At 32.9% G+C, this 25902-nt stretch overlaps 1 protein-coding gene across 1 annotated transcript in view; it reads right to left on the bottom strand.

Moving 5' to 3' along the window:
- The window catches only part of PCLO (piccolo presynaptic cytomatrix protein), a gene marked incomplete at both ends in the record, with an annotated part of 403276 nt that overhangs the window by 32693 nt on the left and 344681 nt on the right, over window positions 1-25902 (bottom strand). Inside the window, 2 exons of the mRNA XM_081287316.1 lie at window positions 15325-15398; window positions 22023-22164. Of these exons, the coding sequence (XP_081143442.1) occupies window positions 15325-15398; window positions 22023-22164 (216 nt within the window). The remainder of the gene's footprint in view (window positions 1-15324; window positions 15399-22022; window positions 22165-25902) is intronic.

The raw sequence follows: 25902 nt of genomic DNA, 5'->3' as shown, positions 1-25902 counted from the left end.
GACCATTACTGCATCACTTCATTTGTATGTTACTAGTATGCAAAACTGTTCTATTTGCATTTTGATTCAGAATCATTTTTTAGACCAAAGGCAACCTCATTTGTCTTCCTAGATAGCTTCCAGACTCTCTGTTCTTCTACTGTTGCAGCTACATGCATTCCAGTTCTTACTGTTTCTTATTTGGAATACAGGTTATTAAAGTATCTCCTAATAGGTCCCTTGATGCAAATATGATCCCCTGTAATTCATCTTCCACAGCTCTAGATCGGTGTGTAATTGTCGCACTTGAAATTCATCTGCATCTTCCAATTGTCTATGTACCATGTGGAGTCTAAATTTCTCTTGTTGGCATGTCATATTTCATAAACTAACTGAACTGTGATTCTCTTTCAAGTTGCATCTCCTACTCTCTGCAGCTCAGAACTATGATACACAGTCAAACAGACATGACTACAGCTCATCCATGTCACATATTCTCTCATGTTGCAGAGACTTTTTTCCAGCATTCCCCCAGCTAAACTACATATACTTTAATTTCCAGAACTATTTTTTAAAAAGTATTCTTCTTCTAGGAATTCTTTCCTAGTCAACATATATTCAACTCTATCAGAACTCTTATCCCAATCGGTCATGAATATGTCTGTTTGTCCAGCTGTGCTGGTTCTTTCCGTTAGAGACTCAGTACTCATCATCTTCTATAGATCTAGCTGTGCTTTGTGAAAAAAAGGAGGAGCAATCAACAAAAATGCAGTTTCTATACTTTTTAACTAAATTATATAGTTTTTAACTGAAGCAATATCATCTCTCTGGGTCCAGTTTGGGGAGGTAAACTTCTTAAAAGCTGTAAGTCAGTACACAGGGTTAACATCATTTGTCAAGATGTTTGTGTTTGGCAGACATATGCCAAGCACCTTTAAAATTCTCTCACAATATTCTCTCAAAATATTCGCTTTGACAACTGATATCAGGCTTGATTTAGCTGTTAGTTTTTTTGAGTCTTGAGTTCTAGATTCAATTTTGATTCAAAAATATTTACCAAGTGGGTATTTTGCACAAGTCTCAATGCTAGACACTGGGAATCATGAATATTATAATACCTGTTATGAAGGATTGTCAACAGAATTCTGGCCAGAAATTTTTAAAATAACCTAGCTGTGCTTGTTAAATAAATGTCAGTTGTACTGTTATTATTATTAAGGGTTACATTTAAAAAAAAAGATGAATCATCAAATAGAAGGAATATTTATATAAATTTTATTCAGTTGCAACAATGTCATAATAAAATGTGTAGAGTAAAACTTTCCTACTGCTACTTAGTATTCTGTAATATCAATGAGGGCTGTCTGGGCTCCAGAATGCAATGTAAATTGCAGAAATCACACTGATATGCTATTTCCTTGATAAGTAAGCATCTGTTTCAGATGATAACGGTTTAAAATTGCATCTGCTTAGTATAGGAAAATACTCAAATGCAAAAGATGAGTAGAGAGCAATTCTTTTTATAAAAATATAAGATTTAAATAAAATGTACCCTCCCCCAGTTTTTAAGGTCACAAAGCAAAAAATAGAATATATTGACTATTTTAGGCAGTATGCACTTTCCTCAGAGTATACTATTTCCTGTCCATGGTACTTTCCTATCTGTGAAGTTGGTTCCTTAAGGGAATGTTATACTTGGTTAGTCAAAGGCTTCTTTTGTGAAATATATTGTTTCTTTTATAGTTCTACTTCTTCAGTAAGATATAAAATAGTTTTGCTTTATAGAAAACTAGGTAAATTCCGAAACTTGCTGGATAGTATAAATAAGAATATCTTTAGAGAAAATAATGATCTACATAGTAGAAAATTAAATCATCTTCAATGAACTTAAATATTATCCAAAGTTTTAAAATTTTTTGTTGTTGAACATTTATAAATTTTATTTTAACTTTTGAGTGGAATGAAAAAAATTAAAATAACATAAACATTCTCCCCAGAGATTTTATATTTTACTGTTATTAAAGTCTTATTTCTTTAAAAAAAAGCTCTTATTAATACAACATTGGTCTTTTATAAATCTGTTAAATATAATACTTAGCTGTAATAGCTACTATAAAAGAATTTTAGGACAATGGATATTCATATCATTCAGGAGAAGAGTAAGAAATTATTTATTTACTGAAAAATACAAAACTTTTCTTTTCCTTCTTTGATCTACCACTGAGCTACACATTTCCAGCCTTTTATTTTTATTTGTTTGTTTGTTTATTTATTTATTTTTCTTGGTGAGACAGGGTCTTGTTAATTTGCCCAGGCTGGCCTCAGGTTCTGAAATAGCTAGGGTTACAAACATGTGCCACCACACCCTGCTATTTTCTCTTCTTATTAGTCATTAATACAGTTTGATTACTCTTACTCATTTTTAATTTCCTCATAGTCAAAATGTTAAATCCTTTTATATATTATGACTTCTTTTAAAAAAATATCAAACCCCTGAGGTGGTGCATGCCTGCAGCTTAGGGGGCTGAGACAAGAGGATTCTGAGTTCAAAGCCAGCCTTAGCAATGGCAAAGTAATAAGCAAGTCAGAGTGAGCCTGTCTTTAAATAAAATACAGAATAGTACTGGGGATATGGCTCAGTGGTTGAGCATCCCTGAGTTCAATCTCTGGTACAAAAAAAAATATATCTCTATATATCTATTTATATTTATTCTAGGTATATATCATATCTCAACATTTCATTACCTAACCCTTAGAATTGCCAAGAAAAACCTACTGTCAAACTTTATATTTAGTTGGTTCTGTACATTCATGTTTCTCAAAACATGAATACATTTTCTTTTGTTCTCTTAAGGTATTGATTTTTCTTTCTGGTAGATGGAGAAGGCTTCCTGCCTTTCTTTTGACCTTCTTTGTCCTTGTGAAATAATCTTAATTAAATCAATATTTGACATTTACATCAATTTCTCTAACTTTTCTCCTTATTGAGACAATTGGAATATTACATGGAATTCTTGACTTAATTTTGTTTTTTCTTCAAATTATTGAAAGTGTGATGATTAAGTTTTTTCAAATGAGAAAGAAAAAAAAATGTTAGAAATAAGATGCTTTACTTTATGATTTTCTAAGAAAATATCTCTAATTGTTCCTAACATTTCCATGAATACTAACACCCCTCTCAGTTCCATTGTTTGGTCAAACACATCATTACTTCTACCATTTTTTTTCTTTCTTATCTGAAAAAACTTATCATCACACTTTCATAGTTGAGAACTCTAAACATATCTATAAAATATGGATGATATAAAGGTTCTTAGAGTTTTTATAAAAAGTCTAATCATATATTCAAAGTTAACAATTGGATTCCAATAGATTTTGCTTTTTTCTCCAGTGCATTCTAGAGATTATATGAGTCCCTTCCCCTTCTCTGCATATATATTGTGGTGGTGAAGTCAAAGAGAAGGAAGATTTACATTCTATGCCATCACTAGTCTTAATCCCTCCTGGCTTCAATCTTAAAGACCACCTGGGTCTTTCAAGGGCACACCTAGGTTTTCTCATCTATGTGTGGCAGGGGGCAGTGTGTGTTTGTGTGTGATTATTCTCTAGTAGAGTACATCCTTTAGTAGTTTTCTGAGAAAGAAAAATTGTAGTCTTCCCCCAAATGATTTACACAAACTTTATACTTGATCTATAGTGAATGAGTACAAGTTTAGTTTGTAATCCTTTCCATCTGAAATTTTAAAGACATTTCTTGACAGGTCCTTTTATTTTAAGCTTCTATTACTGCTGTTGAAAAATTGTTTATACTCATATCTTGGCTTCTTTGTATATAATGTATATAATTAATTAAATATCCCTAGAAACATTTGGGATCTTCTTTATATCTCTTGTTTTCTGAATTATAATATTGCATAGTACAGGTCTCTTAATTCATTATCTTTCCAATGTGGAAGTTTGTTTTCCTCAATAAGAGGGAAAATATGCTATGTTTGAATAATATTTCTCTCCTTTCTATGGAATTCTACTAGTAACCTTATGAGTTATAAATCACTTAATTTTTTTTAACAATTATAAGTTTTTTGGTTTTTTTTTTTCCCTAATTTCTCCTCAGGCAAAGACCATTTTCTTTGAAATGACAGTTCATAACCTTCGACAGATTTTCTCGTTCTTGATTGTCCTTTTTTGAGCAAAATGTGAGAGCCATTTACTTAGGATAGTAATAATTTAGCAATTAAATAATAATTTTAAATTTATTATTTGTTTATTGTCTTTTTTAACTATATAAATTCTGTGTTTTTTATGTAAATAAAAATGTCTACTATTTCTGTCTCGGTGTATGGATTCCATATCTTATTTAGGAAGCTGTCTCTATACATTCCACCAAGGTTATACATATATTCTTCTAAACTTCACTCAAGTATTTTTGTAATTTCATTTTAAAATTTTGACTCCTTATATTTATTTGGTTAATGGTATAATCTAGGACTATATATTTTTTTCTTACATATTAAAATTATGGCAAACTATTTGCTTAATAAATTATGTTTTCCTACTAAATGAAATGTCTGTTTCATTGGACTTCATAAAATTTACTTGCTTTGAGCAACATATGGACTGTGTATATTATCCCATGTAAATATTTGTCCAATTTGTGTTAATACAATGTTATATTGAGCAAAATAATTTTATGAAAATTTTTAATATCTGATATAACAAGATTTAAATTTTTTGTTTGGTAAGATACTTAGTGCCAGAATGTAAACAGTATTGTTACTAGTTGATTGGCCTTAATCATCGAAAGTGTTGGATGATTTCTTCCTAAACCATTAAAAATGATTTTATAAATTTATAACAGTTTTTCATAAAATAACACTATAATCATCAGTATTAAAAATGGTGATAGGTACAATGACAAGTTGGGTGGTGTTAGATGATTTACAGATTTTAACCTTGAATGGTGAACAAGTTGCTAGGTATTTCTGGGTGAAATGTTTTCACCGCTCTGAGTTTCTTTCACTATAAAATGCAAGTCATAATTCCAATTATTTCATATCTATATCTCCTATTATTTGGAGGCAAATTACCCAAGTAATGGAAAAACATTTAAAACAAAACACCATGTCTTTGGTATATATACCTTTTGTTAACTATCTACATCTATACCAAAGGGAGCATTCTTAGCTAATATTCATTCGGTGCCCTATACTTTGTTATGTTTGTTCATTTGTTGCAGTATAAAAATTATACTCCAATGTTATACCATGTACCAAGTAAATTTAAGGTGGGTTAAGGAGTGCTCAGGGTCTTGCACATGCTAGGCAAATGTTCTACCACTGAGATCCAGCCCTGGTCCTTTGCTATCCTTTAGTGTTTCTTTCTTCATTAAAAAGCTCTCTCACTTAAAAAAATCAAAATATCAAATCCCAATGCAACTATTAGATAGATTTCTGAGCAAAGAAGACATTTTTGAAAAATATTGAGAACTACTACTTCATATATTAATATCTTAAAGTCTAAAGTACTATGGGCCTTAAATGAAACGATTGCCAATTCTTTGGTGCATGTAACACTAAGAAATATTCAAGGTTAGTTCAAGAAATTTTATTTATTTAGCTTTTTAGTGGTCAGTCAATATCCTATAGAGATAAATCTGGCTCAGAGTCAAGGCATGAAATATTTTATATTTCAATAATAGACTATTTTTCAGTTGATGACTTCAATTTTAAATTCAGTGAGGGAATCCAGGACTAGAAATCAATTTCACTGATTTTTAAACCCAAGCAATTTAAGAAAGTCTGGTAAATTCTAGGGAAACCATTAGCTACACAGAGGATGCATTTCTATATAGTGAATCACATAAGGATTATTTTGGGGAGAAAAGCAGTCTGAAATACTGTAATAAATTTATGTAAGAGCTTTTCAAAACAAACTGACCAATGTAGGACTACTTAAAAATGCCTTTTCTTGGTTTAATACCAAAAGGCAGAAAAAGAAAGCATCTTGGAGAATATGAGATTAAGGAAACTGAGAAGTCCCTAGGATAATATGAGGGATGATTAGAAAAATGACAACTAACATTTCTTAGCCAGAGTATCATATACCTTCCACCCATTTTTACCATTAATCCTTAAAATACACTGTGGTAAGTACTATTGTTATACATGGCAGGAGAGTCCTTTTTGGTAATATTATAGTGCTACCACTCTGGAAAGCAGTATGGAGATCTTCAAAAAACTAGGAATGAGACCACCTTTGACCCAGTTGTCCCACTCCTTTGTTAAAATCCATAGAATTTAAAATCAGCACACTACAGTGTAAGGATGGCCTTAGGCCTTAGAGTAAGCAACTTCATTTTAAAACTCCAGTTTGAAACCTGCAGTCTCACCAGGCACACCTAATGGAGCCCTCCAATAAGGCCCTCAGGCACAAACAAGTCACTTCTCCCCATCCTGACAAGCAGAGTGAAGTCTCTGGCATGTTGCCCTAGCCCAGGTAAGAGCAAAAAACAAGAAAATCAGGGTGAGGACCACCAAACCAGATGCTTTAACCTCAGGATGAATGACATCACTAAGAAATCTGGTAGCAGCTGATAGAAATTAAAAGGGTGGTCAGAAGCCCCCCAAATTAGTATATAAATGATGGAGCAAATGAACAGACATTCAGCCAACCTACACTGATAAACACAAGCCTGAAAGCCTGATGAGGACCTAGACTGACATCCCAACTTTTCTCATCTGCCTGATCCTCTGCGTTGTTCTCACCACTCTCAAACTCTATAGAAGCCTCTTGACTCTGGTGAGAAAAGAACTTCTCCCTATGACCCTCTCCTCAATCAGCTGTCAGCTCCACCCCAGGTTTCTGACCTGATCATCATGGTCTGAGTGAGTGTGCATCCGCTGGACTTAAAGCCTAAGGCTTGAGACTTTAGATCTGGCTCTTGAGCTTAGCACGCAGAGGGAATGTCTGTCATGGGCCTGTCATGATTAAGAGTGTTTGCAGCGCTTAGAATTAATCTAGAATTGTTTGCTGTGAATTGATTATGTCTATTGCAGTGCCTAGCATTAATGATTGTTATTTTATTGATTAAGAACCTATAGAGTGGGGCTGGGGATGTGGCTCAAGCGGTAGCGCGCTCGCCTGGCATGCGTGCGGCCCGGGTTCGATCCTCAGCACCACATACCAACAGGGATGTTGTGTCCGCCGAGAACTAAAAAATAAATATTAAAAATTCTCTCTCTCTCTCTCTCTCCCCTCTCTCACTCTCTCTTTAAAAAAAAAAGAACCTATAGAGTGAAATTGTATTGAGTGATTTGAGTGAATAAAACATTGAAAAGGGCAGAAGCATGTGGACATTCTTTACTTCTCCCCCCTGACTGCATAAGTCGCACCTTTTGCCATCGCGACAATCAGTGGCACAACCACATTAATGTTTATAGCAGCACAATTCACAAAAGCTAAGCTAAGGACTCAACCTAGTTTCCCTTCAACAGATGAATGGATAAAGAAATCTTGGTGGTATATATGCACAATGGAGTGCTACTCAGCCTTCAAGAAGATAACTTTATGACATTTTCCAGCAAATGGATGAATCTGGAGATTATTATGCTTATAAGGTCCTTGCTTAGCATCTGGACAGCCATCTTAAGGAAAAAGTTTTATTTTCTTGCCCAAGGACGTTTCTGAGAAAGGCTCACTACTCCCTCATACCAACCCAACCCCTAACTTCCCGCCCATATTAGGACCTGCCTGGCTCTGATTCCTGAACCTGCCCCATAAAAGTCCCAGAACTCAAGCCTGTTTTGCCCTCTCTTCTATACAGAGAGATGGCCTTCATTTGTCAGCTCTGACAGATAAACTCTTCTGTGTATCTCTGCCTGGTCTCCATCTTTCATTTCTCGCTTATGTGTCTCTGTCCTGGCTTTCCCTTCAATGCTAAGTAAAATAAGCCAATTTCAAAAAATCAAAGGTTAAGTACTATTCTTATTTTTGCTTCTATCAATTAAGAACCCAAACCTAGAAAATTTGAGTAACTGCCTGACATTTTGTACATAAAAGTTGGCATCTGTAAGTAATGTTTGAAACAATATCATTTTCTTCTTTAAGCCTCACTGAAACTTTCTAATCTATCATCAAAGCTTTTGCATTTGAGCTTGTGCTTATTCTAAGCATCCTTCAGTAGCATAGCATTCCAGGCAGTCTCTAATTTTTCTTTGGAGTTGATACAGAAGTCCAACTTACTTCATATTACTAGAATTTATCTTAAAATGAGTCTATGAAATTGCTTGATGGTATCTTCCCCTTTTTATCTCCTCTCCAGTGTGTCAAACATCATACTACATGACCATTGCTTGTGTATATTCTTCTTTGTTTTGGGGATTAATAACTCTGAAAAAGCAAAACCAAATCTATTTAGTGTGTGTGTGTATGTGTGTGTGTGTGTGTGTATTTCTCCATTCTAAATGATGTATTTGGAAACATACACACATACACATACACACTTACATAAATTCTCTTTGCTATTCATCCTATGTAGCTGCTATTGTACCTGACTTGCTACCACCTTTCTATTTTGTAATGTAAAGGTTTGATATGCAAATAAATCTCAATAACTGTATTAGAAAGTAACATATTGATCAGTTAAAACTTAGAAAAATTTACCACAACAATAGCACAAGCAAACAACATTCTTTAGAATAAAAATAACTAAAATGTTTTAAGTGGAATGTTAAAAAAACACAAAAGCAATTTTACTAAAAAACAAAAAAATCTATTAGTATAGACAGGCATATATGTTCATGGATAGGAATTATTACATGTGGATATATCAATTCCCTAAAAATTACAAGTTGTAGTATAATTCAAATAGATCTTTGTGTAGAATTTTCTTTGCTTTTCAACAGTTTAAAAGTTACTTTCAAACGTTTTTAAAATAAGTAGGCAAAACAGTCCAATGTAGAAAAACAGAACTTAAAATTGGAATAGTTGAATACAGATGGCACTGACAAATCCAGGGAGACATGTCAATGAGATTATCCATAAACCTTTAGTCAGACTAAAAACCTACTTGATAATTTTCACTGATCAATGTGATATTCATATTATTGAATGTTATGGTTTGGATGTGAGGTTTCCATCCCAAAGCTCACATGTGAGATAGTGCAAGAAGGTTCAGAGGAGAAATGATTCGGTTGTCCAAGTTTTAACCCAATCAGCGATTTAATCCCCTGAGAGGGATTAACTGAGTGGTAACTGAAGTGGTAGGTTGTGGCTAGAGGAGGTGGGAATTAGGGCGTGGGTTTGGTATAAATTTGTATCTGACCAGTGAAGTCTCTCTCTGCCTCCTGGTCACCAGGATGTGAGATGCTTTCCTCTGCCACCCTCTCCCATCATGATGTTCAGCCTCACCTCAAGCCCAGAACCTCCAGTCCTGAGGAATGGGGCTTTTTCTATGGACTAAGACCTCTGAAAACCACGAGTTCCTCAAATAAATCCTTTCTCCTTTACAACTGTGCTGATCTGGTTCTTTAGTCACAGCAACAACAAAGCTGACTAAAACAGTAAGAAATGAAAGTTTATACCACAAATGTTTCCAGGAATATTGGGTGACTATTGCTTCTTTTTGTAATACTGGGATTAAAACCCAGGGCCTTATGCATGATGTGTAAATGCTCTTAGAGGGAGCTACGCCCCAGCCCTTTTTATTTTATAATGAGATGGGGTCTTGCTTAGTTGCCTGGGCTGGCCTTGAAGTTGTGACCTTGTGCTTTCTCCTCTTGAGTAGCTGGGATTCAGTTGTGACATTGGTTTAAAGCATTAAGTATTACCTTTCACATCACAAAAGAACTAAAAGAAAATAAAGATAATTATGTACCTAAATTGGACATGGACACAACATAAGCAAATAAATAAAGAAATAATAAAATTATTTGTAAATTTGACCTTAAAATTTTTTTCATTTAAGTTCATGAGGGAAAGTCAGGGATTTAAACAATCATTTTTAAAGTACTAGTCTCATCCTTTGTTCACATGTTATTTTACCAATGCTCATGGACTAAACAGCCACCCTCTGTACTTTCCATTCTTATCAGTAACCTAAATAACTTCAGATGCCATGCATAAAACCTGGTGAGGCAGTATTGTATGCTGACTGAGAGAATAAGCTTCAGCATCAGACACAACTAGGTTTACCCTGACTTTGCTGCTGAAGGCACTAAAATCTTCTGACCCACATTTCCCTTTGTGCAGGTTGCAAGAAAATGAAGCTTATTAGATGTTATTACTGTGTTTTTTTTCTTTTTCTAGTGGATGGAATTTACAAGGGATAATGCTCCTTGCTGATTCTAGTTTATGTTACGTGCCTTACAAATATTACTACACCATAACTGAAATCTAGATTCAAATTGAGATTTATTGATCTGAACTCTAGATCTGTAGTCTACCTATATAATATACAGTTTTATCATGCTTGAATCTCCCATGTATAATATTTCAAATACAAAAATCTCTAAAAGTCTTAAATAAAGAGGAGTACCCTGTTTTAAGGTAGAAATGCTCATCATTGTCAATGTTGATACTTTAAAATTCCTTATTAAGGTTTAATTATTCTTACATTAATCAATCTTGTTGATCACAGAGCACTGGACTCCCATATGATTTAACTTTGTAGAAATTTCCAGTTGTTCTGCTGTCTCCTTGCTCTCTTCCCTCTAATTTCACTGAATTGTTTTCCTACTTGACATCCACAATCCTTTTTTCCATCTATCATCATATTGTTTTTTCAGCCTGGAATTTGACCCTCCCATTACCACCTTAGACCTCACCCATCTGTAAAGCAGTCACTAAGTGTAACCTCTTTCACAAAGCCCTCCCCCATACCCTGATTCTTACAGATGTAGTAATGTTTTCCAAGGCTGAAATCTCATGACACATAATTCATTCTCTTGGTTATGAAATTTTGTCATAATTATTCTTTTCATGATGGTTATTAAAGTCCCTCCTCAGAGAAATGACTAAGTATCTAGCAACAGATATGATATAGTTATCAATCATTCCAAATAGCCCCAGGCTGTATACACCTGGGTGAGCAAATATGCTTACCTGCTCATTATGAGATGGACCCATCTACATAGACCATATGTTCCCTCAGATCAGCTTCCGGATTCACTTGTTCTCCATAGTATCCAGATTTTTAACACAGTGTCTTATGCATAATATAAATGTTAGTATTTGGTACTGGTCATTGTTGGAAATATAAGAACGTATGGGTAAAAACAGGGCTTTTAGCTCCCTTTTGTGGAGCAAATTTTAGATGCTCCAATAATAGCTGTTATTATGTTCTAATTGAAGGTCTTCTATAGTGATTTAAAATTTTTCTCTTTGAAAAAAATTTTCTCTTGTGTTTTTTTTAAACAAGTCAGCAGAACAAGAGGAAAAAAAATTAAATGAATATTTACATAAAGCATTTGGATATTTCAATTTGCAAACTCCTTAAGACATATAGTTATTTAATCCAGTTCTTATTTAACAGAGAAAATACTTTGAGAAAATAATTTTTCAGAAGTCTTTTTATGTTTATCTTGAACAAGACAGAAGACTAATTCTTCTGTCTTAGAAGATAAGACAGAAGGCTTAGATTTCTATCTGATCAACACAGGGAGTCATTTATGCCCCATACTTGGGTCGTGGACTTAATAAAGTGTGTTCATATACCTAAAACAGGTCTATACTAATCACAGAACTATATATAAAATATACATCTATATAAAATAGGTATTGAAATACCTGGTAACAGGATATTGTTGTTGTCATTATAGATTCCCATCATTTCTGCCTTAAATTGTTATGCTTTGCAGACAATTTCCAGTGAGATATTGAATCAAATTTCTGTCTGACTCTCCTCTTAGGTTGATATTAATGGTGGTGTGTGTTTACTCAATTATCTGAAAATATTTGAAAGTATAGCTTTGTATATTTCTGTGATGGTAGAGGTTTATTTGTTCTGGCCCATTGAGAATGCAAACTGAATTTCCATTCTCACTGAAACTAAATTCAAGCTTCCAAAGATACTTACGAAAATTAATGATTTATTAGGGCTATTTTATCTGTAAATATATACAGCCAAGAAAATTAAGTCTCATACAAAGTTGGGATTATAATGCTTGCTAAAGTTTCAAACACCAAGCTTAGGAGAATAATTATATCAAAGCAGTTACTGCATGGATGCCTGCTGGCAAAGAATAACCCTATTAAATACATCTAACTAATGAAAAAATGCAGAGAAGGGCTAGATGGCCTATCTTAAGGGTATAATTAGAAATATTAACATAAATTGGGGAAAAACTCATCTTTACAATTGGAAAAGCTAATTGGTTTGATCTAAATCTTGAAGAGAAGTAATCTTGAGCATCTTTCTCAATAAGTGCATGACATTTGATCAATCTTGAATATTCTTACTGGTTTGGATGGGATCCAATGTCCCTGTCTCAAATCCTCTATCACAACTTAAAGGGTGTTAACCATGTGCCAAACACAGTGCTCATTTGCATTTTACATTAAGTCATGGACATTCAACCAATCATTATCAGAGATAGTCCAACAAACTATTATCATTTTCTAGTACAACAAAGAGTCCAAAACTTAATAGATCTCACATTCTGACCCACTGAATTAATCTCAGGCTGAGATTAAAATTTATGAGTTACTGCTATAAGGAAGATGAAACATTATTAGAGAAAATAACTAAGTGACACATTAATATCAGAAGCCAGCATAAATATGCTTGTTTAATAAGTGAACAAGGGCATGGCTATTGAGTATAAAAAAAGTCTCAATATCATACTCAACAGAAAATTTCAACACCATATACATTACTTTTGCATTCTATACATTGTAATGCCAAAACAGAAATAAAAATTTTATGAGAAGAAACTGTTTAGAAAAGATGATTACCTAAAATCCATGACATATTTTATGTAAGTGTATGATACATTTATGTTACACATTCATGTACATTGTCTCAGAGAAGTTTTTGTAGGTCAATTCTCTTAGAATAGGCCAAAGTACTCAAAACAAAATGCTTAGATGAATAATATGAAATTTCAAAATGAAGAAGAGCATTACAAACATTTTTTTTTATTTTCAGAAAAAAATGCCTTATTTATAAGAGACACTGTTTTTCTAATACCCAGGTCAAGAATTATAAGGAGTAAAAACACAATTAGGTAAGTGAATACTTGGTCTAAAACAATTTACATTGATTCCTTTTTGCTTCTTTGTTTTCCTATTAAATTCTTTATGTTGACTGACAACAAAAGGAAGTGAAAGTAAGTCTCTGGATCACAAAAACAAATAAAATAAAAGCTATCTATATGCCTAAAGTACAACACAAAGTTGATTCCATATTTCTACATGGACAAATCAAAATCTTGCACTTTAATTTTATGTCTTCTTCTATCTGCTTAGAACAAATATGTTAAATAACTTTTCCTTACTCTGTCAATATATTCTTTCTAATTAAGTTATTTCTAAAAGAGTTTAATATTTATTACATACTATTAACTGTCTTTTATATATCTCTTATAGCCCAGCTTCACATAGATATTTAAATTAGATATTTGGTTATTGTTTAATGTTGGGTATAACCAAGTCAAAAACAAGTTGTCTGGAATATTGCTACCAAAAAGGCACATGACTGTAAATGACTCACATTACATATGAGTCATCACATATTCCATGTTGTTTCCATCCTCAACCCCCAATCCTCTGCTCAATAACTAATCTGGGATCAACAGTTGGTCAGGGTCCGTTCACTAAATTATAAATACATTGACTTATAAGTTTGAATCAAAATAAAGTAGCCCTTTATTGGCTCCTTCTTAAAAACCAAACACATTTTATGTGGGACTGATAGGGGGAAAGAAAGCAATACTGCGATTAACAGTATCTATTCATTGACAGCTAGCTGCTGATAACTAAAATAATTGTATTTATAAACTTTGAGGTTAAAAGAGAGTCAAAACAAAGTAGCTAAAACCACACATGAGAGCCAGGGATGTAATTCATAGAGTATCTGCTTAGTGTATAGTGGGACTTGGTTCCACCCTTAGGACCTTGGGGGAAGAGGGTGTGGGGAGTGGTATTAAAGCTACCCATTGATTTCTTCTCTTTATACCTGAATTTTAGAGTCATAGGAAATCAAAAGCCATGAGTTTTATTTATAATCATTCATCCTAGTTATTCATTCATTCAATAACTTGTGTGTGTGTATGTGTGTGTGTGTGTGTGTGTGTGTGTGTGTGTGTGTGTGTTACTGGTGATGAAACCCAGGGTCCTACCCAGGATGGATAAGCACTCTACCAACTGAGCTATATCCCCAGCCCTCCACATGCCTCTTTAAGCAACTCTATGGATAAGATTTTCTGCCAGGTGCTGTGATACCAGGATGAATAAACATATTTCTGTTTTGAAAGTTGTTCAGTCTTATGGAGGTGATGAGCATGAATACAAGTAATGTAAGTCAAAGAACAGTATAAATTATGCAAATTATGGTGAAAATAAGTGCAAATTTTGTGAGCCATAGAAGAGCATAGACAGAAAAGGAAACCAAACGGGGGAAAGGGTGAATTTAGACCAGGGAATATGTTGCTTGATGCATCTATGGGATCCTCAGGTAAAATACCTGCCGTCCCTATGCTTCTATGTTCTCAGATATATTCTTTGGTCTTTCCCTTGCACCCCTCTCAGAGTAGCTGTCACATAGGCTCTTTCCCAGGTCTCCTGTTACCTGGCTTCCAACTGTGTTTGATCAGGCACTGGCAGAGATTGGGAGGAAGTTGGAAACCAGTGTCTTTCTTCTCAAATTAATTCATCTCAGGATATATTTCTGGTGTTTGCTATGTCTCTTCCTTGTTTCCTGTTCCTAGCAACAAGCTTGTCCTGGTTTTACCTCTTACTATCCTTGACCCTAAAAGAAGAGTAGCCTTCTTCTGCTGCCTCACTATCCCCTCTTTGTTTTCTCAGGTTCTTTTATGAGTGTATAATCAATTGCAGCCCTGCATATTTTTTTCCTTGAGAAAATCTTCTGAATCTTTGTTGTCACCCTTTATGTTCTTTCTATTTTAATTCTTCCCATAGGCTTTAAATTTTTCCAGTACCCTAAGGTAAGTAAATAAAAGGGTAAATTGTTAAATGAATACAAAGTCATCCTTATTTAATGGGTAATAGTGATTCATTACCTTGTGCTTTTACAATTCATATTTAGATATTTCATTCATGTTAAAAGCAAAGAATTTATAATACAATATGTAAATTCAACCAAAATTTAGTATTGTAAATTTCACTAACCTTCAGTATCTGCTAGTCCTACGCCCACTCCTGGCTGTTTTACAGGCTCTTGTCCATTGTGTCCCATCTTCCCTCTTTTGTAAAAGAAATCAGAATGATAAATTTAGTTATGATATCCTGAATAAAAAGGAGGAAGCTGTGTATATAAAAATAAAATAACATTGTGTATTCAGACCTGCAATGAATAATTTGAAAGGCAAATACATTAATACATAAATGGCAAATATCATGTTAATTTTAGAATGGGAACTTGTTTATTGTTCCTATTTAGTCAAAATGATATCTTGAAATTCAATGAGTTTCATTTATCAAAAAATCAGACCATCATTACATTTTTCAATTTTGTTTTATAATTTTCCCATTTAAAAATTATTCACTTAACTGATACATAAAATCATAAAATTGCTCTTATGAATGAGAAACCATGTGATATCTTTTGAATGTATACATGCACAAAGTCTGCACCAGGTCAAACATGTCCATCTCTTCAAACATTATAATTGTTTTTGATTTTAACTCAAGAAGATTTTATAACGTTACACTTTGTAATAATGATTTGTTATAGATTATTTTGTGAGAAGGGAAATACTCAATGAAATAAGCTTTGGAATGAATACTATAACCTAAATAGATATTTCTTAAAGAAAGATGTATAAGTGGCCAACATGTACAGGGCAAAATGTTCAACGTCACTGGTTATCAGAGAAGTGCAAATCAAAGTCCCAATGAGATACCACCTCAATCTAGTAAAAGTGGCTTGACAAATCCTGGCAAGGATGTGAAGAGAGCACCCTTTCACTGTTGCTGGGTGTAGCCATTGCTATTATCCATTAAGGAAAATAGTATGGAGGTTCCTCACAAATCCAAAGTAGAACTGCCATATGATTCCATAATTCTCCTACTGGGTATATATCCAAAGGGAATGAAACTGCACATTGTACATTGAAAGTAGATTGAAAACATGCACACCCATATTTACTGCACAACTATTCACAATAGCCAAGAAATGGCAATGTCAAACTCTATCAACTGAATTGAAAATATGGTACATGTACACAATGAAATACCATTCAGTCATAAAAAAATGAAATTCTGTGATTTGCAACAACATGGATAAGATTAAAAATTGTTATGTTCATCATTATCCAAAGTACATGTATAAAGATATGAATTGGTGTGAATATACTTTGTATACAACCAGAGATATTAAAAATATGTGTAATAAGAATTGTAATGAGTTCCACTGTCATACATAATTAAAATTCTAAAAAAAATCATTATGCTAAGTGAAATGAATCAAACACAGAGACAATTTCTGCATGATCACCTCATATGTGGATTCCAAAAAAATGTTGATATCAGAGAAATTGATAGTAGAATGGTGGGTACAAAAGCCCCAGGAGAGAAGGGGAAAGGAAGAGTATGAAATAGTTCTATCAAAGAGTACTGAGTTGTATTGTGTGTTATTGCATACTAGGGTGAATACAAATAATGATAGCATGGTTAGTATTTAAAAAAACCTAGAAAAGGGCTTTTAATTTTTTTATGACAAAGAAATGAAAAATGAGGAGGTAGATCTGCCTAACCTGGATTTCAAAATTACAGACCATATTTATTGGAATCACATGATACTACACAAAAATGTACAATTTTTATGTATAAATTAAAAATAAAGACTGCCTAAAATTGTTTATATATGCATATTTTTAAAAAATTATTTAATAATTTGTATATGTCAGAAGAATGCATTACAGTTCATATTACACATATAGAATATAATTTTTCATATCTCTGGTTGTACACAATACAGAGTTACACCTTTCATGTCTTCATACATGTACTTAGAGTAATGATATACACCTCATTCCACTGTCTTTCCTTCCCCCATCCCCCTCCCTTCTCCTCCCACCCCTCTGCCCTATCTAGAGTTAGTCTATTCCTTCCATGCTTCCTCTCCCTACCCCACTATGAATCAGCCCCCTTATATCAGAGAAAACACTCAGCATTTGTTTTTTGGGGGGGCAGGGGATTGGCTAACTTCACTTAGCTTATCTTCTCTGACTCCATCCATTTACCTGCAAATGCCATGATTTTATTCTCTTTTATTGCTGAATAATATTCCACTGTGTATATATGCCACATTTTTTTTATCCATTCATCTATTGAAAGGCACTTAGGTTGGTTCCACAGTTTAGCTATTGTGAATTGTGCTGCTATAAACATTCATGTGGCTGTGCGCCTGTAGCATGCTGTTTTTAATTCCTTTGGGTATAGACCAAGGAGAGTGGTAGCTGGGTTAAATGGTAGTTCCATTCCCAGTTTTCCAAGGAATCTCCGTACTACTTTCCATATTGGCTGCACCATTTTGCAGTCCCACCAGCAGTGTATGAGTGTACCTTTTTCCTCACATCCTTGCCAACACTTATTGTTGTTTGTATGCATAATAGCTGTCATTCTGATAGGAGTGAGATGAAACTTAGTTTTCATTTGCATTTCTCTAATCGCTAGAGATGACGAACATTTTTTCATATATTTGTTGATTGATTATATATCTTCTTCTGAGAAGAATAGAGGACATAGAGACTAACCCACAAAATTACAATTATCTTATATTAGACAAAGGTGCCAAAAACGTACATTGGAGAAAAGATAGCCTCTTCAACAAATGGTCCTGGGAAAATGGGAAATCCATATGCAACAAAATGAAATTATATCTCTCACCGTGCATAAAACTCAACTCAAAGTGGATAAAGGAGGAATTAAACCAGAGACCCTGTGTCTAATAGAAGAAAAAGTAGTCCCTAAACTTCATCATGTCAGATTAGGCCACAATTCCTTAATAAGACTCCTATAGTACAAAAATTAAAATCAAGAATCAATAAATGCGATGGATTCAAACTAAAAAGTTTCTTCTCGGCAAAAGAAACAATCTGTGAGGTGAACAGAGAGCCTACAACTTGGGAGCAAATTTTTATCCCTCACACATCAGATAGAACACTAATCTCTAGGGTATATAAAGAACTCAAAAAGCTAAACACCAAAAAAAACAAATAACCCAATGAATAAATGGGCCAAGGACCTGAGGAGACACTTCTAAGAAGAGATATATAATGCATATATAATTCTATATATTTATATATATATGTAATTTCTTTTCAGATTCTTCCTCTGTTTTCAGACTGTGTTGAGCAAACTGCTTGACTTTGTTTGCTCTTTCTTACTATGTGGAATCTAAGGCAAAGTACTTGGTCAAGATTGTTTTTCTTTTATAATATGATAATAGCCATATCAGCAACCTTTTGATAGAGGTGGCAAATGGCAAATATATATGAAGGGTTTAACACAGTGCCTGAGAAATTATAAGCATTTAATAAATACACTGTATTAATAGTGATACACACACACACACACACACACACACACACACACACACACACATGGTAGCCTTAGAATTCCATTACAATCTGTCACTCACTTTAACTTTCAGCCTCAAATTTTGGGAAAGCCACTTATATAATGAGTTCATGTTATTTTCAAAACTGAGTTTAGTATGCAGATAATGTAACAGCCAAAAGACTGTAGGCCACTTCTTATTGCTTCAGCCAGAATAAAGACTCCATGGCATATAAAAGATTTTGAGATTTCTTGCATGTGTACTTTGATAAGACATTAAAAATAAAATTAAATCTCTTAAATCCTCAAAAAAAGATGGCTGAACAAAAGAATGCCATGGTATTTTACTTTCTAGACAGTAATTTTAACATATCAGGATTTGCTAACATTTCTGATTTACTCAAAAAGTGTCTGGTTTGTTGAACCTGTTGAAAAATGTAACTATACATATTTTTTTAAGAATCCAATTACATCTCACTTGAAAAATGCTCTAAAGATCCTCTTATCATTCTACTTCAGAGAAGATGCTGAAATATTTTTGCACATCATAAAAGAGGAAATGATGTAAATTTAAGAATAATTTTATCTTGGTAACCACTATATTGTTCCATTGTGCCAATTCAAGGTTAAAGATTTAAACACATATTTGTGTGAAGAGATTATGTGAAGACCAAGTGCATGCAAATTAAGTAATTTCTAACACTTATGTGTGTGTGTGTGTGTGTGTGTGTATGTATATATATATATATGGTTTGCATGTGAACATATAGTGTTGTTTGAGCAATGCATAAAACTGCAATTCATGTAATTGCTTAATTGAAATTCAGGTAGTTGAGATAAAAAAGTGAACTCTGTTTTCTATTACCATTAGGAAGAAAAGCTTAATAACCTAGCAGTAATGTTCTCTTTAGCAGTATACTACACTGGTAGAAAGAGCCAAACCATCTTGTTACTGAATCATCAAATTCAGTTGAAAATGAAGATCTTTTTGTATCACCAATCTAGCAGAGCATAGTATTGAAAAATTACTATCTGTATACTTTGACAAGCTTTAAAAATTATTACAAATTTTAATAATTGTAATTGAAATAAAGTTTTGATAATTTTAGATTTGTTGTAGTCCTAGATTTCACATTTTAATGATATCTGGCAACAGTTTTGTTGCTAATGAAAACCGATTTAAACGTAAGATACTTAGCCAAAATGCATAGTTACTCAATTTTAAAGATTATACAGAAAATCTGCAGCACAGCAAAGCTAGTGAAGAATAGAGGAAATGCAACTGTGCATGTGTGAAGAATGTGATTTTTCTAAATTCAGCACATTTTGACTGTATGTTTTTTGTAATTTATATATTTCAATCACCAAATATTAATTGAACATTTACATCAGCCCAAGCAGTAATTTTATTAGACACAATGGGGCATATAAAAGAACTAACAAATAGTATTTCTTATACATATTATATAATATTTTTAAATAGTGAATTTTCTTTGTGCTAATATCACAAAACAATACTCTCCCAAACAGTTAATAAAAGCCTCTTCTTGATTTACAAGAGAAATAGAAAACAGGGTGGTGGGCACAAAAACCAAATTGTCATATGGTATGTATGTAAAAAATACATAATCTCACTTCACACATTCAATATTGATGGAATTACATCATTTACTCTCTGTGAGTCAACTTTATTATCAATGTTAAATTATATATTTTGAAGGGTCCAAATAAATTGGAAGGATATAAAATTAATTACAAAACCTTTACATTATACTCACAGTTTAGAGAGAAATGTAATGAATTTGCTGAATGTTTAAAAATTCAGAATGGATTATCAGAAGCCAAGGACTAATAAGATCAAATTCCTTTTAGGAATAACTTCCAATAAAATAAAACAATTCTATTAAATCCATAGCCTTAGTGTCAAAAATAAACACAAAACCCCTCATATGGACAGGTGATACAATAAAAAATTGCTTAATTCAAGTTGGGAAAAATGTAACTTGAACACTACAAATCAAACATGTTATTCACTGTGATAATAATCTGCTTTCCCTATTATTTTAGTTTTGTAAACTGAACCATTATCTATTAGAATTATTCTGGAGATAAAAAAGAAATATTTATAAAACCCTTGGATATTAAAATAAGTAGAAATTCCACTCCCTGAGAGATTTCCCTCAGCACTGGAGAAAATGAAGAGTCTTTAATAACAGCCCTGATCAGGGTTGGCAAACTCTCTAAAAGGCCAGATAGTGAACATTTTGGGTGGTCTCTGTTGCAACTACTGGATTTTTGCCTTGGTAAAGCACAAGAGCAGCATCTGGCAGCACATAAGTAATGGGCATGGCTGTGTCCAATACAACTTAGTTTGTGTTCATCTCGACTTCATATGATTTTCAAATGTCCTAAAAAACTTCTTTTATTTATTTGTTTTAAAAAATCATTTTAAAATTCAAGAACCATTTTAGCTCTTAGGCCTTACAAGACTAGGCAAAAGGCTTTATTAACCCAGTGGCCTAGATTCTGAGATCTGTATGGCTCAGTGGTGTTTTGAAAATCCACAAGACTATGTAAATTGAGAGGAGAAGGAAAGGTCTGGGGTTTAGATTTTGATGCTGGAACAGACATTATCTACATATTTATCTTGAATGCTGCTAAATTTTGCCACCAATAGGACTAAATCTATTCTAACACATTCTAAATACAAGCTGCTTGAGTTTTACTTGTAATTTGCAGGATGATTTTCTTGAAGCTTAACATATTATGAATGAGCTTTTCTGGGAGTAGTTACTCAGGGACCTATATACAAATTGATATGTTCTAGAAAATATGAAAACACTTCAGAGCTTTCAATTTTAATTATAGAGAGATTTACAGTTGGAAAGTTAATATAATTAACCCAATGGGTCATCTATTTCAAAGATGATATGTGTCCTTTGAATATGTTTAAATCTGTCTTGAATCAAATTAAGTTACCCTATGTTTATCTCAAATATTATGTGATTAAAACACAAACATAGTGCTGGTGAATTTTAGTCTAGCATGGCTGAATTATTATTTTAGCAGTTTTTGTATTAAAGACTGTACTGATTAAGTAATGCTGCTAGTGACTAGCATTTATCCTCAGCATTAACTGAATTAATCTAGTCTCTCCTGAAAAATCTATTTTTATGTAGGCATAAACAAATGTTTATGGGACAATGATTCCGAATTGGTTAATTATCTACTTATTCCCTGTTAAATGTTAAGAATGTCTTAGTCATGATGCTGTTAACTTTATAGTAAAATAAAGAACCACTTACATCCTTGGAATAGGAAATAGATTAGTCTCCCCTGCAGTGCTGCTGCTTCCTTCACTGTCCACGCTATACCCACTGCCAAAGCTGCTGCCCGAGGAGCCAGTAGACACGGAGCTTTCTGCAGGCCGGTGATTGGTAGGCTTTGCTGCATGATGTGGGAAGAGTCAACACCACAGTCAATAAGTGAAGCTCACTTTAATCTCCAAATGTATAATTATACGTTTTCTTAAACTACGTGTATAAAGAAAAAGCTGTAGCAAGAACCCTACATTCCCCAGCCTAACTTTCATTGTCACTTCCTTAGCCAGTAATGAGCAGGGGCAACACTAAATTACTTTGCTTTTTTGTTTTTTAATTGGACATTAACAAAATTACTTTTAGAGAAAACCCATTTAATATTTTAGACAGAGTTAAATAGTATGTAATTATTCTGCTAGCATTATTTTTGTGATTTGTACAGTGTAATAGTAGTGATATGGCAAACAAGAATTTGGGCTATTTCATGGAGAAAGTGATTTAAGAAAACTTCTGTAGTTACAAATAGCAGAATACAAGAAGTTGTTAAAATTTATTAGTTATATATTAAAAACTAATAATCTGTTTTTTCTCCTCAGAAGTAAAGATGCAAAACAGAATAGATAATTTAAAAAAGAGTTTGAAAATTCTGTGCTTGTTTTGTATATGGTTCTACCAATAATCTCCAGGAGGATTTTAAAATTTAAAGATAATTGTTTCTCCTTAGATATTTCACAGTTTATGATTGGAACTTGTTTCAAAAGTTTCATAATTTTGACTTTGGATATGTGAATTTACATTCCCATAGAAACGTGTAAATTTATGGTATTTTATGTAGTTGGGGTAGGGTATTAATATTGTTAGCAGAGTTATAGATTCAAAGGAGATTTGGGAAGAAATTTCTATGCAGAAAGAAGAAAGATAAGACCTGTGTTTCCTCATATTTTCTGGGAGAGAAATTTTCCTAGCAAGTTTTAAAAAATTGTTGATATTTGTATTTTGCCAAAGAGCATTCAAAACCTGATCCAGTTTTTAATCCCAACCCACTCTGTATTAACTCTGAGATTATTCATTTGAAAACCATGGGGTCAGTAATGCCTACTTCCTAAGACTCAGATTATGAGGAGTGAGCCCAGTGACTCACTCTGCTTCCTCTTCTATTACTTGCTATACCCCACCATACCCTCTTCTCTTCTTCAGGGATTTACCCCAATGGCTGTGTCTTTGAACTTACACAATCATTGACAATAAATTTATCTTGATTCTCTTCCACATTTAGATGTGTTCTAAGCTACAAAATTACATCCCTGTTCCATTAGGAGTCTCTTAGCTAGTAGATTGGATTTGTGCTACTGGGGAAGAGTTGATTTTTAATTATTTCATGATCCAACATATCTACATGTTTCATAAGGGAAATGATAAAGTCACAGTGATTCTTAATCTGGGGGATTTTGAACTAAATAACTAAAATAACTAAACGAAATGAAAAAGTATGGATATTTTGTGGGAAACCATTTGAAGACAGGATATCCACCATCAGGTCTCGCCAAAGATTTAGCTTTTTTCCCACATCCTCCCTTCTTCCAATTTAGAAATAGCAGATTCTCTAAAAACACCAGGAATTTTCACATCTGTTCCAGTGACTGTAGTACCCCTCCCCCAATAGGGAAATAAGAAAAAATAGTAATGTGTTAATTTTATATTAGGTATTTATAAGTTGGGAACAGCTATATAGAAAAATGGTCTGAATAGCTGGTCCGCAATGAATTACCAGTCACCATAGGACTAGAATTGCAGAAAAAGAATTGTTACAACATTTGTATAACATTTTCTACAACTTTGTGTAGAAGAAACCCAGATAGTGTATTTAGTGTTAAAGAAAATATTTTAAAGGATATTTTTTTAAATGTGAAGGTAATATGACTAGGATATAAAATTATGAACATGTGTGAATTAAATAAAATTGCATAATAAACCACATGATGAATCAGAGAAGATGTCAATTGATTGTAAAGGAAAGCTGTCATGCTTTTTGATTGGTATTATATAATCCAGCCAACTATATTGTTAATATTTTATAGTATGAGATTAAGTAAAAACATTGATTTTATCAAGCAAAACAAAAAAACTCAATATACTATTTTCAAAGACAACCTTAATAGACATTAATTATAACCAATTTATCTTTACTAAATTAAAACAACTTTCCTCTAAGGGGAAACTCACAATGCATCAGAATAGTCACCTTATGGAAATAATACCTTATTATCTACATTTCAGAATAGTCTTTTGTTAACATTGGTTTAATCTGATGCAATTTCCAGTTCTATTCTTATTCTGGGAAATATGAGAAATATATATAGAATGTTAAGCATCATCATAAGAAGAAAGAAACAGCACTAGAGGTAAATTGAAGGGAAGGTTGATTTTTGTTTTTGTTTCATCTTGCCTATCTCATTCAACAGAAATCTCATTTGGAAAGCTTGTGCAAATGCCTTCATGATTTTAAATGCAAACAAATAATATTTTAGAAAAATATAAAAAGAAAATCAAACACTGTGATGCAAATAATGAAACAAGTCTATCTAGCATTTCTGCAAAACAAGATTGCATTTAACATCAAGTCTATAGAAATTATGAGAAGTCAGGTGACTAATTCAAATAAATCTAGATGTTTGGCATTATTGTAAGCAAACATCTTGTACCTTATTGAATTTTTCTTCACTTAGTAAGTATAGTATAGATACAGACAACCTAACATTTAGTGAGTTTCTGAGAATTAAATAAAAATACAGAATGAGCCTTTTTAAAATCAGGCTATGCCTACATAGCATAAAATGCTACAAAACATGAGAGTGCAAGGATTTGATAAGTTGTTGCAAAAATTCAAGTATTTAAATAGTTCTTTTTCAGATACTTGAAAGAACACATGTATTTTCACATTTCTCTTGAAACAACCCATAAGTAAAAAAAAAAAAAACGTCAATTTTAATAAATTCCACATAATCTGTGTTATTGTAAACTTTTTAATGAAAATGTGCTTTTGGACTTATAAATGAGGCTAAATTTAGTGTAATTTTAGGTCATCTAAATATTTCAGCTAAATTCTTTAGTTTGCTTCTCAATATTATTTAGTGGTCTGTTTCTTTCTAAATTTATCACCCACAATATTCTTTCTCTCTCTCTCTCTCTCTCTCTCTCTCTCTCTCTATATATATATATATATATATATATATATATATATATATAATTTTTTTTACATTACAGCCCACTTACATCATTCACTCTGGTTCTCTCTCTCTCTCTCTCTCTCTCTCTCTCTCTCTCTCTCTCTCTCTCATACTTTCCACATTTGTTATGTCCTCCTCCCCTATCCATCCACTTTCTTGTATCTGACTTAAAATTATATTTTATTTGTCTTCCCTATCAGAATAGCCTCTTCTAACTTTGGACTCTGCATAGCATATGATATGTGTATCATTTATGGAAAATTATCACTTTCCACTTTTGGTTATAGTTTTATATCAATGTTACATTATTGTAAGCAGAGTCTGCATTTGCTCTTGGCAACCTCCTTCAATCTTGTTCTGGAAGCATTATTCAATGAATAAATACATAAATAACATGACATTAATACTTCCTTACCTAAACCAACAACTAATACATCTGAATTATTTATTAGGTAAGATTTCACTTTTTAATCCAAGTCTGGGTTTTTATCCCAGTATTCTCAAAAGCTGGTTTGATTGGGGAAAATATTTAGTGATAATGCCCTGACACTTGTAAAGGTATATGTGCTACAAAAGTTCATAATAGACCATGAATAAATAAATACATATGAATAAATAAATACATATGTATATGTGTA

The sequence above is a fragment of the Spermophilus citellus genome, assembly GCF_964194105.1.
Source record: "Spermophilus citellus genome assembly, chromosome: 3".
Classification (NCBI taxonomy): domain Eukaryota; kingdom Metazoa; phylum Chordata; class Mammalia; order Rodentia; family Sciuridae; genus Spermophilus; species Spermophilus citellus.
Note: the sequence above shows the minus strand (reverse complement) of the source record. Positions and strands in the feature narration are given on the sequence as shown.